Genomic DNA, 20,358 nt, shown 5'->3' on the forward strand with positions numbered 1-20,358 from the left:
TGATGCCTGCCTTCCCCATCACTCTCGGGGCTTCCTCCGAGCCCCACCATGTCTCGCGGCGGTTGGGGGTCGGGGTGGGGGTGGGGGTGGGGGTGGGGGTGGGGGTGGGGTGGGGGTGGGGGTGGGGGTGGGGGTGGGGTGGGGGGAAGGCGGTGTCTCTGTATCCACACTGCCAGCCCCCGGGGCATCTCACTTCCCTGTGCCTTTTGCATGTTGGGAAAGGGTCTGGTGTCACTGCCGCTCATGCTTAGAAACCACTGAAAGCCCCCAATAAAGCATCCAGGAGGAGCCGCCGCTTTTCGTTTCTAAACCTGAGCTGTCCATCTAGCTCTCGTTCCCAGAAGTCAGGGCTAGAGGGGTAGAGAGACAACATTCAGACTCTGTGAACCTGACTCTCCCGACTCTGTCGTCAGTTTTGACCATTTCACTTCTATAAAGAAAGAGGAAATGACTGATGCCTTTGGGGGATCCCAAGGGTTGAGCTGGAGAGACCAGGTTTTATCTGATATGAAAGGATAGAGAGGATATTAGAGCACCTGTCCAGTATTTTAAGGCCCCGTCGTGCAAGAGGGCCAAGTGACTTCCGATCTTGGTTCAAGGCTAAGAATTTAATTGCTGGGTCTCACCCAGCTGCAAAGGAGGCTGGGAAATGTAGTCCCTGGTTGGCCAGCCTATTGCTCAGGAAGGAGAGAACAGATTATAAGGAGAAACTAAATGAGAAGAGGCACAGACAGACTTCTGGAGAGAACTGTAGACTCAAAGCCTCTGTGAGCTCCCACCTCCCTGTTCTACATATGCAGAAACTGAAGCCTTGGATGGGCACATGCCTGGTTTGGTCAGGATCCCACTATGAGTGAGCTAGAGAGCCAAGTGAGAGCTGCGGTGTGGACAAGAGTCAACATGCAAACGATTACCCAGAATCCATCCATTGCTGGACCTTCTGTGAGGTCCCTTGGAGGGACGCAGAGATGAAGAGGAGGTGGGGCTATCAGAGTTCAATCTAGTCATGAAGACAGACGCCACCACCAGCACCAGGGCTGTGGTAATGGGTGCCCCCAGTGTTTACACTGTTGAGAAAGTCTCTCCAGCATTCACAGAAAGATGCTGTTGGGCAGGACAGTAAGTGCTGCTGAAGGTTGTGTTGTGTCATCTTCAGCTCATTGGCTGCTCATTGCCAAAGTCATAGAATCTACTGCCCAGGTCATAACAGCATATTTCCGAAGACCTATTTGGTTCTTCCCTTGCAACCTGGGCCCACATTGCCTAAAACCCTTAGTTTTCTCATCTCTCAATGGAGCTGATAACAGTAGCTGCCATCCTTTGAGTCCTAACCAGGAACTAGGAAATTCACAGAAATTATCTCTAACGCTGCAAAGCACTGTTTTACACACACATGTATATGTTTATTTGACTGCACCAGGTCTTCGTTGTGGCATGCAGGGTCTTCAGTTTTCATTGCGGCATGTAGGCTCTTTAGTTGCAGCATGTGGGATCCAGTTCTAGGACCAGAAGTTGAACCTGTGCTCCCTGCGTGGGGAGCGTGGAATCTCAACCACTGGACCACCAGGGAAGTCCCCAGCATAGTTTCTCATGCTTCACTGATGAGGAAACAGCCAGCTCAGAGAGCACCCTCGATACAAGTGGTAGATTGGATTGTTGGATTCCCTAATGGGGTTATGGGCTTCCCTGGTGGCTCGAAGGTAAAGAAGCCACCTGCCAATGCAGGTAGACAAAAGAGACCTGGGCTCAATCCCTGGGTGGGGAAGATCCCCTGGAGAAGGAAATGGCAACCCACTCCAGTATTTTTGCCTGGGAAATTGCAGGGACAGAGGAGCCTAGCAGGCTACAATCCATGGGGTCACAAAAGATTCAGATACCACCTAGCAACTAAACAACAAATAGGTTTATACATTCATAATGCTTGACATGTGGCTTTGCAGCACCTCCCACTGTGGGTGGAGTATATTCCCTGCCCGAGAGAATTGCCCCTGTGACCAGTGGACTGTTAGTGGAAGGATGTGATGGGAGCAGAGGCTTTAAACATGCCATGTGGGTGCCTCAGTGTTCATCTCAAGAAGAACAGGCCCCCTGCTAGTATAGACATAGTCTTAAAAAGTAATTAATTAATTAATTCTTTATATTTGGCCGCACTGGGTCTTTGTGTGCCAGGCCCTTCTAGTTACAGCGAACGGGGGCTACTTCCTAGTTGCAGAGCGTGGGCTTCTCACTGCAGTGGCTTCTCTTGTTGTGGAGCACAGGCTGCAGTTTCAGTACTTGTAGCACGTGGATTTAGTTGTCCCACAGCATGTGGAATCTTCCCAGACCAAGGATCAAACTGGTTTCCCCTGCACCGGCAGGTGGATTCTTAACCACTGAACCACCAGGGTAATCTGGCCCCAGGTATTACAGTTGCTGCGTTTTTCACTTGGATCTTAGAATGAAAGTAGAACACACTCGAGCCCAGCTTGTGGCCCGGGACCAAGTCCAGCTTGCCAGGAGCAGAGCTCACCAACTGAGGCCAGCCCATATCCACAGAGCTGCAGCTACCTGTGAGCATTTGCTGTCATAAATCATCAGGTTTGCAGGTTATTACTGCAATAGCTGACTAGTACAGTGGCAGAGCTGGGATGAAGCCAAAGCCCTTCCTGTTTCCTCTATGGCCTAGTTGGGAACTATAGCTGAGATAATTCACTAAAAATATCAGGCAGCAGATTTAAAAGTTCACAACAAATGTTTGTTAAATGTTTGTTAGTTGTTACTAATTCTTAGTCAATGCTGCATTTTAAAATTTATTTCTTTGGCTGCCCTGGTCTTAGCTGTGGCACAAGGGATCTTTGATCTTCATTGCATAATGTGGAATCTTGAGCTGCAGCCTGCAGACTCTTAGTTGCAGCGTATTGGATCTCATTCCCTGACCGGGGATTGAACCCGGGCCCCCTGCATTGTGAGTGCAGAGTCTTAGCCACTGGACCATGGGGAAGTCCCAATGCTGCATTTTAAAAATTATATTAAAGACACCAAGCCAGTTCAGGTTACTGGGGACATGTAGAAGTTACAGTGTCCTGGCTTCTGAGAGAGCCAGTCACCAAAGTAAATCTCTCAGCTCAACATTTTAAAACTTATGACATATCTTCCTGTCTATGATCTCATTAAACCAGTCAAAGACCAGTTATGTAGAAAGAATCCTCCCCGTTTCATAGTTGCGTAACAAGCCCAGAGAGGTTAAGTGACTTGCCTAAGGTCACACAGCTGAGGCACTGAAAGGCAGGATTTGAACAGTCTGCTTGCTCTAGTTCAAGGCTTCTAATAACTCCAGGTAAGAGTCAGTTTATGCTCCCATCTATTCAGCCCTGCACCCCTCCCCATCCCTGGGAGATGCTCAGGAGATGCAAACTGAAGGCAAGAAGGCATGAAAATATGTAAAATAGCTAGCTAGTGGGAAGTTGCTGTGTAACACAGGAAGCTCATGGTGGTACTTTGTAACAACTTAGAGCTGTGGGATGGGGTTTGGGAGGGAGGTTCCCTCCATGCCAAGAGGGAGGGGACATATGTATCCATGGGTACATGTGCGGTCAGTCCTTTACAACCCTTTGGAGCCCCCTGGACTGTAGACCACCAGGCTCCCCTGTTCATGGAATTTTCCAGGCAAGAATACTGGAGTGGGTAGCCCTTTCCCTCTCTAGGGGATCTTCACGGCTGATTCACTTTGTTGTATAGGAGAAATCTACAGAACATTGTAAGGCAATTATCCTGCAATTAAAAAAATTTTTTTTTTAAGGCATGAGAAAAGTGAAGCTGGGAAAGGGTGAAAGCTGTGTGCTCAGGTGGGGCCTGATACCTTTGCTTTAGAAATTAAGATGCTAATCAGAGTAGCTCTCGGGCTACCCCACCTACGCACCTCCTGGGTACTCAGACACACACCCCGCGGGAGCGATGCCCTGGCAGAGAAGACGGGGAAGTGATAAGGCTCCCAGCCCAATCCCTCAAATAAGCAGCCTGGAAACCAGGGCCATGCAGCCCTTAGCTTAGCTCCAAGGGGACAGCATTCACTTACTTTATGTTGGCCCAAAGGACCCCAGCGATGCATGGATGTCCTTTCCCTTCAGCTCTCCCTGAAAACACCTCTCACTCTCCCCCACCCCCTAGTTAACCCTGAAATCAGACTGCAATCCCGGAGACTCTGCTTGTTCGAGAGATCCTGGGACATGGCCTTCCACGCTTGACTGTGTATTTTAACTACCTCTGAGTCAATTAAAATTGAAACGTTGACATCTCTGAGGTTTCTTTTTTCTGATTTTAAAGTAGTTATAGTATTGATGGCACATTAGGGACTTACTGTGCACTTGAAAAATATTTATATAGTGCCTCCCTGTTCTAAGGAAGCCCTTTGTAAGTCGATTTATTTAATCCTCACAACTCTACAGGTTAGGTACTTACATTATTTCCATTTTACAGGTGCAGAAACTGAGGAACTTGTTCAAGGTCACACAGCCAGTGTATATGGCAGAAGCAGAATAATCTTCTCCTTCCTTTTCTTTCCTTCCCACCCCCCCACCTCCAGTATATTATTTATTTAATTGACTGCACTGGGCCTTAGTTACAGCCTGTGGGCTCCTATAGGTTGAGGCCTGTGAACTCTTAGTTGCAGCATGTGGGATCTAGTTCCCTGACAAGGGATTGAACCCAGGGACCCCTGCATTGGGAGTGCAGAGTCTCAGCCACTGGACCACCAGGCAAGTCCCTTTCTCTGCTTTTCTGCATATGTTAGGAACATCATCTCTGCCTGAGCTGGGACAGTGTTGGGGTAGGGTGGGGAAACATTCTGCCTTTGATACTTTGCACCCTTTTGGATTTGCCTGTGCCTGGCTAGACTATAAACCCCCAGAGGGCAGAACAGTGGCTCTGAATTAACACTGTGCCCCCTCAACTAGTGGGGCAATCAATGTTGAGTAAGGTGTGGCATTATCCACATCTTACCTTTCACAAAGAGGCTCCAAGATTCTGACCTGACCAAGGACACACAGCTGCAAGTTCTAGCACAGCACAAACACAGTCTTTCTGCTTCTAGATTCCCTAAAAATAACACTATTTATTCTTTGTAGTGACTGTATTATATTCTTGATAGGTATGTACATTATTTGCTCAGTTGTGTCCAACTCTGTGCGACCCCATGGACTGTAGCCTGCCAGCCTCCTCTGTCCATGGAATTCTCCAGGCAAGAATATTGGAGCAGGTTGCCATTCGCTTCTCCAGGGGATCTTCCTGAGCCAAGAATTGAACCTGGGTCTCCTGCATTGCAGGCAGATTCTTCACCATCTGATCCACTAGAGAAGCCCCCTGATACAGTCACCATAATTTATTTATCTGATTGGCAACAGATAAATCTTGACAACTTTTCACTATCACAAATAACTGTAATAAAATCTTTTCTGTTTATCTTAGCCCACCTTGGTGAGCACTCCCTAGCCTAAATCCCTAGACAGAGATTGCTGGGTCTGCACAAATTTTTGGTTTGTTTTTGTTTTTGGCCACGCTGCACAACTTGTAGGATCTCAGTTCCCCAACCAGGGATTGAACCCAGGCCGAGGCAGGGAAAGCCCTGAGTTCTAACCACTAGACCACCAGGGAACTCCCAGGTCTGTACATTTGAAGTTTGGATACAACAAGGTTACCAAGTAATTACATGGGCCCAATGTACTATCTCCCCTCTCCCCAGGGTATGGAAAGACCTGTTTTCTGTGCTCTGTGTGTTCAACTTTAAAACTCCCCAGAGACTGCATTAGGGGTTTCTACGACAATTTCTGAAGGTGACTATACTGTACAGGGTTTCCCTTAACAGAACCTGCCTTCTTCTTGATAGATACTGAAATTGGTTTTATTTTGGAGACTTTTTTGTAAAAGCCTTCTGAAGTTCATCCCTCTGGGAGCCAGGTCCAGCTCTCCATGCCCAGGAAGTTGCTACGAAGCCAAGCAATCAGGTCTGAACTGCATTAGTTCTGAACTGAACTGCATTAATTGATCGTTGATGCAGAGAAAAGCCGGGGTATGATCAAGTGCACCCAGAGATCGGCTTCCCCATCACTCACTGGGAAGCCAGCTGCCACCTCAGCTGAGTGGGAGTCTCTTTTCATGTTGTTTCCTTAAATAAAAGTCCTAACCCGCTTGGGAGAACTTTTCATCAAGCGGAACAGAGAAAGAGAGTCGAAGAGTTGGTGAGGTTAACCAATCTGTGCCCACCATTTATCAGATATGGAAATTGAGGCCCAGAGATGTTGAGTGACTCGGTAGGGTCACACAGAAGAGCAGATAAAGCAGCGGGGCAAGCCAGCTGAAAGCAGGCATTCGCACTTCTAGCTGAGTGCTCTGATGGCACAGCAGGGCGCATCCAGATCCCCACTGCCTTTCTTTTAGTGTGCCATGTTTCCTTCCGTTGCTCTTGACCATTAGGGGAAAGTCAGGTCTCTTGAAAAGAGATATCTGAATGAAAATCGTGGCACCGCATGCCCGTGCCTCTGTGTGTGCTCTTCTCACGTTCCTGGGTTCTCTTCTCTGCCCAACCGTTTGAACCTTTCCCCATCCTTCCAGACGCAAAAGAACTAGGTCCCGGGGAAACATCCCATGATTCCGCAGGGCAGCTGGTGGCCCCCTGCACTGTGTTCCCAGGCGCTGACCTTGGCCAGCGCTCAGAACGCGTGATGGCGGCTGTCGGCTCATCAGGCATCTTCTCCATGACTGGAAATTCCTCAGATGCAAAGATAGAGCAAATTCACCTTTGCAACCCCAGCACATGCCTCAAGCTCTGAAGGGACAGACTTTGGACCACAAGCTTCAGAAGGGAGGGACTTTATTATCCTGTCCCAGCTCCTGGCTCACAGGATAAACTCAAGAAGGGTTTGCTGCTGCTGAGGGCATTTGAACTGGGAAGTTCTGCCGTAGGAGGAGCGTCAAATCCTGCAGCCCTTGAACTTTCTATAGACACTGCGCGGAAGGACTGAGTAGATCAGGCTGACAAAGGAGTAGGTGCTAAAAAGTACAGAAAGTCCTCACAGGCACACAGGCCTCCAGAGTGAGAAGGCGTTTTCACAGATGACCTCTTGTGAGTCAACTTTGTAACCGCCCTTTGTGTTACTTCTACGAGGCTTAGCTGTCCTCCTACTGCCAAGAAAAGTGTTTGCAAATCTGGCAGATACAGACCTCAGGGCTCTGAGACACGGATATGGCACAGGGGCAAGGAGTAAAGCAAGCTAAGAAATACGTGACAACCCATCCTTAGTTTCCAGGGTTGAGGAGAAAATAATTAAGAGAGGCGACAGCCTTGAAATTCCCTACCTGTGACGAGGGGCTCCACTAAGAATTACCCTCCTTTCGTAAAGCAGCCTGAGCTCTCCTGGTTCTGGAATTAAGGGTTGTGGAAAAGAACACACAAAATGCAGCAATGTGGGGTTTTCATTATCTCCAGTTTACTTCATTTGCCTGTTTACACACACGATCTGTGTGTGTACAAAAACAGTGGCAAGAGCCGTCCGCTAAATACAATCTGGTACTCAGGCTATGACAGATGCACGTGGAAAACGAGGCACCAGTGAATGAACCTCAACACGGAGGCAAACCAAGCACGGTGGTGTCCCATGATTGCAGACGCCCTCGGAAGCCTCTTGTTCAGCACCGGGGGAACAGACACTTCTCAAAAGACGAGGCTATTTTGCAGGACACCCAGACCCTGATTGGCACTCCAAAGAAGATGCTGGCTTCCCTGCCTTCTCTAGAGGAGCCAAAAAGTCCTAAAGGCGTAATCAAGAAAAAGGAAGCAGGGGGGGTGGTCACCTGCTACGCCCATGTGCTGGGCATTGACCTGCATCGTTTTCCCTTCATCCCGACAGGACCACCTCCATTTTACAGATGGAGAAATTGAGGCGTGCCCACGGTCAGACCTCTCTTGGCGGTGATGGTGCCGAGATTTGGACCCACCTCTCACACCTGCCTAAACCCAAACGCTTTCAGCCTTGCCATGCTGTCTCACATACGGATGGAGAGCATGTCCCCCAGCGACAGGCAAAGCGATAAGACTGAGCAGGAAGTGGAGGGAGACTGATGACTTGACAAGATTCGGTAAGGGACGCGTTCCACAGAGTTAATGTAGGGCTAAGCTTGAATCAGACCTGCAGGAGAGAAATATCTGGAGATGTTTACCTGGGTCAAACAAATATCTGGCATCACCTCGTGTCTGTTGCCTTTCGGTGCTGAACGTGACACTTAGGAGAGAGTTTGATCCCTTCAACAAGCCCCTGCCACCTACCCCACCCCCTCGGCCACCCCTGGTTTACAGATGAAGCTCCAGAGAGCAAAACCATTCTCCCGAGGGGCCCATCGCATCTTGCCAGTGCTCCCAGCGCACCCTGGCGACACCTCCAGAATCTCACTGCCAGGTGGGGTGCAATGTGTCACACCTTACATTTTGATCAATACAGGATAACCTGTGGCCAGATGAGATATGTATTTTCAATACATATTTTAAATACATCTTTGTAAGCAATGTGTTTTACACTGAAGATTTCCCAGACATCAAGCTCCTAGCAACCTAAGCTTGAGTTAAACCAGTCAAGTGCTTATCAGTTAATGCTATTATCAGGCTTGAGGCAAAGAGTATTGAAGCAGCTTCCAGGATGATTATCCAAAAATTCAAGGGGCAAGGGATGAAAGGTTTACGGAGACACACTGAGAAAGGGCAGGGGCATCTTATCACAGCACTAACTGCGTCTTTGCAGGGCAGACGGAACAGAGTATCTAACCCTTTCCATCATTCTCATGGTGAAGGCCACACAGGACAAGGCTGGAAATTGAGAATGCTGCAAACAGGAAAGAAAAAGTCAAGTTCAAGGGCAGATGAACAGACCCTGGTTTGCTGTGGTTTGGGTGGTGGTCCAGTTAAGAAAAGGGAGGGGCCAAAGTCAAGCCACATTTAACAGGGAAGTTCTTGCAAACAAGTTGGCTTCTTGCCCTCAGAAGCAAGGGAAGACACCTTCCTCCACTTCTGACTTATCACAATCTTGTCTAAACGGGTAAAAATGTCCTGGGCCATAGCAATGGACAGAAGACTTATGACCACACGACTCTGAAACATTGTTCAGTCTAATACCACTGATGCATGGTCAGGAGAGTTTCAGTGCAAATAGGCATTTTGCAAAATTACTCTGACTCAGCTTAAAATTCAACAAGTTATTCAAATGTCTGCTTCCCAGTTTGATTCTTAACTGAGAAAGCAGCCCCGCGAGCTTGAATTTAATACCATAAAGCTGAGAGTGTTTTAGTATTCTAAAAAACCCTCAAGGCCTCAACACATGTGCCAAAGTGCAACACTTGGGTCATGAGTTATTTTTGGAAGTTCTTTCAACAAAGAACAAATTTCACGGTTGTTATTAAAAACTATAAAGCACTCACTCAAAACAGAAGGGGAGGGAAGATAACCTTATTGCTCCAAAAACCAATATATACTAGACAACATGGACAGAAAATTATCAGTGTTCGTTACATAAAAAGTATCCAATACTTTGTCGCAGAGGCACTCCAGTGTGACTGTTTTGGTAGTTAATCACAAGTCAGTTGCCGTATTTGACATTCCACAGATAGAACAAATACTACAACCAGAGTGTGTCTTTTAGGCGGTAGGTAGTGTTATATAAAGAACCCTGCTGGAAATAAATACTTATGCAAAACTGACCAGAGGGCATGGTTGCTAATTAACAGCATTAGCAGCCCTCGACACAGAAGACAGCTAAGAATCAGGGAGCGAGTGACGCCAGCAAGGGAGGGTCCTGAGCCCCCCCCAACCCCATTCAGCCACACCAGAGAGGCCTTCCTGATTCTGCCCTCTCGCTGAGCCTGAGCTCGCCATCCAGGAACAAGAGGGACGTAACAGATTAAGGTCAAGTCTTGCCAGGGACGCAAAGTGCCTGACTGGGGATGGCGGTGCTTGTGACACAGCGTGATGTCGCCAGGCCCGGCCGGGCTCCCCAGACTCCACCACCGCAGCCCCGACCCCAAAACTGCCCGGTAAGCTTCCTTCCCAAAGCAGGATCGATCATTTAGTCAAACAATTAAGGAGAAAAAGAAACGGAAAAACCTTTTAACCCCGGTCCTGCCCTCATCCCTTTTGTTTCTCTTTTATTTCTTGTAAGTGTCTTGCTTCAAATTCAAACTGGAGCTCTGGGGAGGGAGTCCTGGAGAAAAGGATTTCAGATACCAACAGCCGTACGTCCCGTACCAGCTCAGCAGACCGAACAGGGTGCCAAACACTTTCTGGGACAAGTTGTGGAAGTAGATGGCTGTACACAGAAACATCCACACCCAGATGAAGGTCAGGAAGCCCAGGGCCACCACCAGGGTGGTGATGGCTGTGTGGAGACGGTGGTTCCGGTCCGTCCTCACCTCGTGCAGCACGGCCATCTCCTCCACAATCATGAGGGCGCAGAAGGTCAGCAGGAAGGAGTGGCCTGAGATGTCGAAGCCGTGCCAAAAGCCCCCCTCCCCGTGGCACTGCTGCTTGCTCCGGTGCTCCTTTCGCTCCCCCTCCAGGGCTGGCGACTGGTAGCAGCTGCCCGTGTAGTGCTCGATGTTGGAGAAGATGGCCGTGCAGACGTACCAGATGGCCGTGCCCACGAGCAGGGTGCTCAGCCGCCGCAGGACCAGGCCGGCCTTGCCCGTCAGGTGGTAGTTGGTGAGGGCGATGAAAGGCAGGAGGAGGCAGAAAGTCCAGGCCCAGGCCACTTTGACAAAATACCTGGTAGAGGAGGAAAGCGGAGGTGAAGAGCAGGGATGTGGCGGAGAGTCCCGTGTCATGCCTCAGGACTCTGGACTCGTGAGCAGGGAAAAAGGCAAAAAGGTGATAAAAGCTAGAGACGACAACTTCACCTATATAAGCGTGTGAACTATGAATACCTCAAGAAAGTGAAAGTGTTAGTTGCTCAGTCGTGTCCGACTCTTGGTGATCCTGTGGACTGTAGCCCACCAGGCTCCTCTGTCCATGGAATTCTCCAGGCCAAGAATACCAGAGTGAGTAGCCATTCCCTTCTCCAGGGGATCTTCCCGATCAAACCTGGGTCTCCGGCATTGCAGGCAGATTCTTTACCATCTAAGCCACCAGGGAAGCCATTAACACCTAATCCTCACACAACTCTATGAGGGAGGTACTGCTATTATCCCCACTTTATAATAAGAAAACTTTATCTGTACAGAGATACAAACACAGATGCACAGAGAAGCATCGTGCCCAAAGCGGAGGTCATCGGTGGTGGAGCTGGGGTTCAAATCCAGGGCCTACTATCTTAAGCACTATGTTATTTGCTCAGGAAAGCAATTACAGACCTTTTATGTACATCCACTTTCCCACAGAACACTCAGCTACCCTGTGAGGAAGGTGTCATTAGCCCCATATTATAGATAAAGAATAGCTTGGTAACTTGCCCAGGATCACACTCACACAACCAGCAAGCCCAGGTGAAACCAAGGTTTGGCCAGCCCCCAAACCCATGCTTTTTCTACACCAAAGCTTTTTCCTATGTGGCAGAAATGATCAGACAGAAGCTTGGCTTCAGGCTAGAAGACCCAGGTTCCAATCCTAACTCTGACTTATCACCACACTTCTCTGGGCCTCCGTTTCTCAACTGTTAAATAGAACTGAGGGGACGAAATGACCTTTAAAATCCCTTTCAGAGACAACAATTCACTAGCTCCCTTTGATTAATTATCAGGTTGACCAGGAAGTTCGTTAGAGTTTTTCCGTAACATTTCACCCAACCCAATAACCAGCACAGAGGTGTGGAACAAAACACCAGAATTCATGGAAACTCTCAAATGACAGGAACTTGTCTGCCAGGCTGCTGGGCACCCAGCACACACAGGCCGGATTAAGCAAGCAGCTGCCTTGTCTGCCACCCCTGAGTTCATCAAAGGCGTTGACCTGGAGACCAGGCACGGTCAACAGACGCAAGAGACACCTGGGGCCAGGACCACGCTCATCATCTAGTCTCAGCCCAGCATCCCTGAGCGGGCAAGGAAGGAAGGTGGGCCAGAGGCAGTCAGACTCTTTCTTGGGTCCCAAAGCTTCCTCAGACAATACCCAAGCACCTGTCATGAAAGTCTTCCCTGGGACTGACATGCAAGGATCTGGCTAGAGTCAAGACCTGTCAGGTATCTGATGAAGCTGCTGGAGAAAGAAACTAGGGTTTTAAGTAGATGAGCAAAGCTGGACTGACTCTTGCAAGATACCGCAGACACTGTAATTCCAAAGAAGAACGGAAGCTCACCTCAAGGGGGATGTTTTATCTTTCAGAGTTTCCCTTCACTATTGCAAATCAGTGTTTGTGTCAATAAACTTAAAATCCAAGAGGTTTAAAAAAAGAATAAAATAACTTCCTTGGCCACCCAATGGTTCAGACTCCACACTGCCAATGCAAGGGTGTGGGTTCAATCCCTGGTGGGGGAACAAGCATCCCACATGTCTCAGGGCATGGGCAGAAAATAAATAAATTGAAAAAAAAAAAAAAGGAGCGGGTGGGTGGACTTAAGGAGAAGTCTCAAAGAGCTCAGCTGGAATTGCATTCCTGGGCCACTGCCATGAACTTTGAGTAGCTAAGATCCAAGCAGATCCAGGGGAAAGGTCATGGACTGGAGGGTTCCACTCCGGGGTGATTATCTTGGAGTGGGGGGCTCTCACAGGCTAGTACAGGCTTTCAAAGGTGGGGGGTGGGGAAGGGGTGTTGGGGAAAGAAGGCAGGTTTACTTGCCCCACCCAAGTGTGATGGGATTCCGTCACCAGCTGGGGGGAATACAGGACTTAGGGCGGAGGCTCATGGTCTGACACTGCCAGGCAGGCGGGAGGTGGCATCTCCCCTAGAGCAGGGGCCAACTCCTAATCCCGAGGGGAGGCACAGGGAGCAGCCACAGAGGCTGGTTCAAGCCCCCTTCCCATCTCCCACCTCTATACACACAGAGATACACACACCCTGCCCGTCACCCCTGCCCAGTCAAGCTCAGACTGTCTGCTCTGGATGTGCAAACGCGACTTGCTAGTGACACTAGCTATCCCAGGGTCCCCTCATCGAGACACGCGTGCAGACACAGCTGCCACGATGCGGAGAAGGACCTCCCCTTCCAATGACCGGTCCATCAGAGCAGCTAAGCCCCGGCTTTCTGGGCAAGCCGACAGTGATGGCTACGGCGGGGGCAGGAGAGGACCCGGGGCGCACTCACACGTTGAGGACGTTGCGCTTGTTGCTGAGATAGCTCTCGGGCAGCGGGGAGAGCTCCTTGACGAGGGAGCCCGCCAGCATAGAGGCCGCCAGAGCCCAGGGCAGGTATCTCCGCACTGCCGATCGCACCAGCGTTCCCCGGAGGACCCACGCGCAGCGCTCCAGGTGCTCCATGACCGACCTCGTCGGCCACCGTCCGCCTCCGCGTACCCTCTCGGCCACCGTCTTGCCCTTCATCCGGGCCGGCGCCGCCGCCTCCCTTTGGGCGCATGCGCGCCGCTCGCAGGTCCCGCCCCTGAGGGGCGTCGGGCTTGGAGCCCGCGCGCTCCCCCTCCTGGCCGCCTGCAGCCTCTGCAGCGCGCCTGTCTCCGATTGCTCATCCCTCTTTTTTGTGGTTCAATTGCGCAGTCCGACCGCATGGGCTGCAGCAATCCAGGCTTCCTTGTCCTTCACTCTCTCTTATTATTAAATAGCAACTATTTGTTTATCTATCTATCTATCTATCTATCTATCTATCTATCTATCTATCTATCTATCTATCTATCTATCTATCCATCTATCTATCTATCTATTTATTTTTGGCTGCCCTGGGCCCGGATCCATCCTTTCCTTGTTCTCCAAATCTGGCCTGCACAGTCAGGCAGATTAGAATTTCAACTTCTGTTCCTTGCTCTGGTCAGAGGAATAAATGCTTGTGGGAATATTTGCTGCAGGAGGGGAAGAATGAAAGTAGCACTGTAGGAACTGGAGCAGTGGTCCCAGCATCATTTAGTCTCTCTCTTGGCAGCTCTTCTTCCATTGAGCCTTAGTTTTCTCACCTGTAAAATGGGAAGAGGACAGATCTACCTCTCCTAAGAGTTAGTTATGAACTCGAGGTTCCTTATGGTGGTCCAGATGCAGGGATGTAAGAAAATGAAATAACTGCTTGAAATTGTTATTATATTTACATTTTAAAATACTATATTTTCCCTTTTAAAACAACTACGTATTTGTATTGAGTGAAAATGCTGGACCCTGGGAGTTAATGGAAATCCAATGAACGTGTTAATGAGTCAGTCACTCATTTAACACAGAGTTAAACTGTTTCGTGGGCAGAGGAGTCTAGAGGGCTACAGTCCATGGGGTCGCAAAAGAGTCAGACACGACTTAGCAACTAAACAACAGCAAAACCCTCTCCTCCCCTGTCATGGCTGGGTATCTGATTCAGTTTCCCAAACTGAAAGCATTTCTTTGCTACTGTATTAGTTTCCTAGGGCTGCCATAACAAATTACGACAATGTATTGGCTTAAACAAACAGAAATTTGTTCTCTGACAATTCTAGAGGCCAGAAGTCTGCAATCAACCTGCTGACAGGACCACCTCCCAAGCAGAAATATCCATGGAATAACAGATTCTATGTTCCAGTTATATTTCTTCTATGACAAAAATAATGTTTCTGTTGAAATATTCATTATCTCTATGGGCTTCCCTTTTGGCTCAAATGGTAAAGAATCTGCCTGCAATGCAGGAGATCTGGGTTCTATCCCTCGGTTGGGAAGATCCCCTAGAGAAGGGAATGGCAACCCACTCCAATATTCTTGCCTGGAAAATTCCATGAACAGAGGAGCCTAGCGTGCTGTAGTCCAGGGGGTCAGAAAGAGTTGGACACAGCTGAGCAACTGACACTTTTTTCTATCTGCCTAAAATAATCCTCTGTCCCTAAACCAAGGGTAGCTACTGCACTTTGGGGAACACCTGTCTGATTTATGCGTATAATAGACTGATATTTAAAATCTCTCATGCAGAGAGTCAATAAAATAATAAAAGTATTAATTCCTTAAAATTATCTCAAGATGATCTTCCATCTGTAAAGTGCATTGATCTGATAATAGTTTTTATATATCAAGATATCTCTGGGTCTTTAAAAAACTAGATTTAAGAAAGCAAATGTGAGGCTTCCCTGGTGGTCCAATGGTTAAGAATTCACCTTCCAACTCAGGGGACATGGGTTCAATCTCTGGTCTGGGAACTAAGATCCCACATGCCCCAAGGTAACTAAGTCCCGTGCTACAGCTAGAGAAAAGTCCTCATGCTGCAATGAAAGATCCCCAAATGCCATAGCTAAGACCCAACATGGGCCTAAAATGAATACATACTTTCATAAAAAAGCAGATGTTTACATTTCCAGTAGTCATGGATGGATGTGAGAGAAGGCTGAACGTCAAAAAAATTGATGCTTTCAAACTGTGGTGCTAGAGAAGACTCTTGAGAGTCCCTTGGACAGCAAGAAGATCAAACCAGTCAACTCTAAAGGAAATCAACCCTGGATTTCAGGATTGAATCAATAGTCACTGGAAAGATGGATGCTGAAGCTGAAGCCCCAGTACTTTGGCCACCTGATGCGAAGAGCCGACTCATTGGGAAAGACCCTGATGCTGGGAAAGATTGAGGGCATGAGGAGAAGGGGACGACAGAGGATGAGATGGTTGGATGGCATCACCAACTCAATGGATATGAGTTTGAGCAAACTCTGAGAGATAGTGAAGGACAGGGTAGCCTGGCATGCTGCAGTTGATGGGGTTGCAAACAGTCGGACACAACTTAGCAACAGAACAACAACAGTACTGATTATACAGTCACTAATTTGGCTTTTCATAACTGGGGATGAAAACCACACAGCCAGAAAGATGTTAATTGTGAAGGCAGCTTGTAAATAGTATCTGAAACTCTCTCTGTCTCCTGCAGACTGTCAGTTGCTCAATTATTGTCATTTTCTAGAGCAAGCTGCATGATGGTTAGGAACAGAGAGGTACACTAGACATTATAAGCTAAGTAGTCCCTCCTCATGAAAATCCAAATGTTGATCCCCCATCCCAAGAGAAAGGGAAAGTGTTCTTCTGGGTGACAAAAACTCTAGATCACCCAGAGGAACTAGCAAAAAATTTACCTCCTGTGAATTTCAGGATTTGTATTCCTCTAGAAAGGAAATGGGTTTGTTCCAATTGAGACTTTGTAGCTTCATCCCTGAAGATTTTCAAAGACAGGGTTAAATCCAGACCTGAAAAATGGTAGGTTTCTAGAGAATTTTTCTTGTTTCGGTTAAACTTCAACCTACATTAAGAAATATATATTCACGTTGTAAGTCCAGCTGTGTGCCTGTGAGAACAAATTGTTAAATTTTCAGGACTTTTGCAAGTTGATTGTTAAAGCCACCATTAAAAATCACAATGTATACATGAACAATTAAATGCAAAATAAATATTCAAAAGTCATCATTCCCTAATTATTTTGCTCTATTATCCATGCCCCTCGGGTTGCTTGTATCTCTTGTATGTTATGGCGCAAATTCGCCAACTGTGTGTTTGTCGGCATCAATTTGTAGCTTGAAACCAGATCTGGTGGGAGTATTTACATTAAGAGAAATGGCAAGTACTGTAAATCAGGGCTTTATTTGCTTTATTGAGTGTTTATTGATTGTCTGCACTGAGATGAAACTCCATTTGTCAAAACATGGTTAAACTGAAACATGAGGTTGGCTGTGGAGTCAAGAGACCAGTAAATTAAACATCAATGAAAGCATTCTAGAAGAACCAATTCTCTATATGGGATTCAGAGTGAAGAGTGTTTGCATATTTTATTATTTTAAAACTATGTGCTACATTCTTTATATTAAGAGAAATGTATTATGCTCTTATGTATGTACAAACTTCCCCAGTGGCTCAGCAGTAAAGAATCTGCCCGAAAGGCAAGCGACGCAGGAGACGCGGGTTTGATCCCTGCTTGGGGAAGATCTCCTGAAAGAGAGAATGGCAACCCACTCCAGTATTCCTGCCTGGAGAATCCCCATGGACAGAGGATCCTGGTGGGCTGCAGTCCATGGGGGTCACAAAGAACTGGACATGACTGAAGCGATTAAGCTCAACAGCATTCACAATACTTACACATTTTTCCTTAGAGAGAGAGTTGTTAAACACTTATCAACAAATCACTGGTTGCGATCCAGTACACACATATGTAGCATAAGTGACTATTGAAAGGTCAGGGCAAGGTCAGGACGAAAGGTCAGGGAAAGGTCAGGCGTGCTGAGGCGTGCCCGGGCATGTCGGGACATGCCCCAGCAGAGGGCGCTGCAGACACACCCCGGAGACGGGCTGGCAACCAAGCCGACCAATCAGGAGCCGACATGAAGCCCTTGCCGTCCAATCAGGAACCGACACGGAGCCCTTGAACACCAATCACCGCTGAGCCCGCGTTTTCTTCCTTATATGGGAGCCCCGGCCCGGGCTATAAAACCCCTTCCCCACCCCTCACACCTCGCAGACTCCACAGACTCCCTTTACCCCACAGACTCCCTTTACCCCGCAGACTCCCTTTGCTTCGCAGACGCCCCCCTCGCTCCCTGCTTACCCGCCCCCGGGAGTTCTGCCTGAGAGCGACCGCCCAATAAAAGGCCCTGTTCAACGGTCCATAGGGGTGGTTCCTTCTTCCCGCGGCGTTTCTTACAACTATGTTTGTTAATAAGCATATAGACATGGCTGTAAATAGAGCTTCGTGACAGTTCACGACAGAGTTTGCTTCTACTGTATGAGGCACTCCGATAGTTTCTATTCAGTTATAAATTGAATTTTTAAAACATGCTGGTCATGACCCACTCACTAATAGGCGTGGATCTATAATTTGAGAAATGTTTCTCTAGAAGATTCTAAGGCATTTGGAGGACCATGCCCTACCCTTCCCCACCAGGAGGGGATGGAAAACTACAAACATCACGGCTTTGCCCTGCCTGAGACTGAGTGGTATCCCCTAATCTGTTGGGTTTCATTCCTTCACTTATTTATTCAAGAATAAATAAATACTTGTTTGAATTATATGGCCTCTGACCTCAAGCAACTTCCCTTAGTGAAGGTGATCATCATTAATTTATTCAGCAAACCAACACTTATGAATTATTTGCCATGCACCGAGCACTGGGCTAGATGTTAAGATCTCTGATGTTTTGGATGGACGAGTGTCCTTAATAACTATAGATTCATCTCTTAAAAAACAACATTTTTCAAGCCTGAGGCAAGATGAAGCTGGGCCATCTCGTCAAAACCAGAAAGTAAGGAAGCCATAACCTACCAAGGACTGCTAAGGTCATTTCAGGAGGACACAGAAGCCAATTAGAAAAGCTCCCACAGGCCAAAGATGGGACAACTTGAGCCTAAATAAACGTATTAACTGCAATGGATGGAAACACACACATTTCTTTAGTAGCTTTTTTTCAGGTTGTGTTGTGAAGCATGTGAAATCTTAGTTCCCTGACCAGGGATCAAACCTGGAACCTGCACGCCCTGCATTGGAAGCGTGAAGTTGTAACCACTGAACCTTCAGGGATGTCCCAGAGGTTCATAATGTGCTTTAAAAGTAGTAGCTACCAAAAAAAAAAGTAATGGCTACCTTTGGAGAAATCAGCTCTCATTATTTCGACAGCTATTAAATAAAGGGAAATAATCAAGCATTTTTCCTGCCACTCTTATGGGAACAAAGTCACTGAATAACCAGGGAGCCAGTGAATTTCTTGTTAAAGAAATATCTCAGTGAGTAAATGAAGGAACAACAGAATCAGACATGAAAGTTTAAAATGTTCATTTGAAATGTTGGTGAGCCAGATTTATTCTTTTTAAAAAATCAGTTTGTGGATATTCATAAAAAGAAAAGTTTAATATATACTTGAAAGCACTTTCAACTAAATCTCTACAAATCCATCCCATAAGGTTTCAAAATTTAAAATCAGATTATCATAATTGTGACCTTTGCTCAGAATTTTGTATTTTAGGTTTCTTGCTGTCAGATTTTACAAGCACATGGCTTCACGTTTACTATAGAAATGGAGAACTAGAATCAACAATATGTCTGCTACAAAAAAAGTAGCTTTTTCTTGCTGAATGCAAAATGCAATTTCATAAGCAAGCTCCACGTGTACGTCACTTGCTGTAAGAGTTTGGAGATTGTAGAATTTATCTTGGCATCTAAGTTTCCCTTGGGCAGACAAACAGTCTGCTCTTTGAATTTTTTGAAAATCATGTTTATTTGTCTTTTTATTTTGATGGCAGTTTGTGTTCTTTGAAAAATGTAAAATTACTAAATCTATGAATGGTTGTGTGAGAATCTTCTGAGGCTATGACTGGGCTTTGGCCAGGCTGAACATGAATATATATACACTAAAGATTAAATAAAAGGAAATGTGGGGACTTCCCTGATGGTCCAGTGGTTAAGAATCTGCCTGCCAGTGCAGGGGACACAGGTTCGAGCCCTGGTCCAAGAAGATTCCACATTCAGCAGAGCAACTAAGTCTGTGTACCACGACTACTAAGTCTTTGCTCTAGAGCTGGAGGGTCACCACTACTGAGCCTGTGAAGCCTGAGGTCTGCAATGAGAGAAGCCATGGAAGTGAGAAGCCCAGGCACTGCAGCTAGGGAGTAGCCTGACTCTCCACAACTAGAGAAAGCCCTCATGCAGCAGTGAAGACCCAGCACAACCACAAAAGAGAAAGTGTGGGACCTTCCTGGTGGTCCAGTGGCTAAGACTCCATACTCCCAATGCAGGGGGCCCAGGTTCACTCTCTGGTCAGGGAACTAGATCCCCCGTGCCGCAACTAAGCGGAGAAGGCGATGGCACCCCACTTCAGTACTCTTGCCTGGAAAATCCCATGGATGGAGGAGCCTGGTAGGCTGCAGTCCATGGGGTTGCTATGAGTCGGACACGACTGAGTGACTTCACTTTCACTTTTCACTTTCATGCATTGGAGAAGGAAATGGCAACCCACTCCAGTGTTCTTGCCTGGAGAATCCCAGGGACGGGGGAGCCTGGTGGGCTGCTATCTATGGGGTCGCACAGAGTCGGACACGACTGAAGTGACTTAGCAGCAACAGCAGCAGCAGCCACAACTAAGAGTTCATGGGCAGCAATGAAAGATCCTGCATGCCGTAACCAAGACCTGGCATGGCCAAATAAATAAATAAATGTAAGCTTTGATTGCCTTCCTCTACAGAATTTTTCTTCTTTATAACCATATTACATTATAATGCCACAGACTCATAAAGTTAAATTCTACTGGGGTAGAATAACAACAAAAAGTGAGTGTTTCCA

The 20,358-nt window shown here is 47.4% G+C and overlaps 1 protein-coding gene and 1 non-coding gene across 2 annotated transcripts; both read right to left on the minus strand.

Annotated features, from left to right (window-relative positions):
- Positions 1-2,906: 2,906 nt before the first annotated feature.
- Positions 2,907-2,980, minus strand: TRNAV-CAC (transfer RNA valine (anticodon CAC)). Its single transcript has one exon. It is a non-coding gene; the product is annotated as a tRNA-Val (tRNA).
- A 7,181-nt stretch (positions 2,981-10,161) lies between these two features.
- On the minus strand, positions 10,162-13,437 carry FITM2 (fat storage inducing transmembrane protein 2). The gene is made up of 2 exons (XM_068987834.1): positions 13,249-13,437; positions 10,162-10,777 (listed from the first exon to the last, which is right to left on the minus strand). The coding sequence occupies exons 1-2, from the start codon at positions 13,419-13,421 to the stop codon at positions 10,162-10,164; spliced, it is 789 nt and encodes a 262-aa protein (XP_068843935.1). The 5' UTR covers positions 13,422-13,437.
- Between the last annotated feature and the right edge of the window lie 6,921 nt (positions 13,438-20,358).

This window comes from Capricornis sumatraensis, chromosome 15, assembly GCF_032405125.1.
Source record: "Capricornis sumatraensis isolate serow.1 chromosome 15, serow.2, whole genome shotgun sequence".
NCBI lineage: Eukaryota > Metazoa > Chordata > Mammalia > Artiodactyla > Bovidae > Capricornis > Capricornis sumatraensis.

What these genes read in the sequence shown, in the direction of transcription:
- FITM2 (XM_068987834.1), bottom strand. Translation starts at nt 13,421, where the DNA reads ATGGAGCACCTGGAGCGCTGCGCGTGGGTCCTCCGGGGAACGCTGGTG. An exon ending in AAGCGCAACGTCCTCAACGT is followed by an intron (nt 10,778 to 13,248) that starts GTGAGTGCGCCC and finishes CTCCTCTACCAG; the next exon opens with GTATTTTGTCAAAGTGGCCT.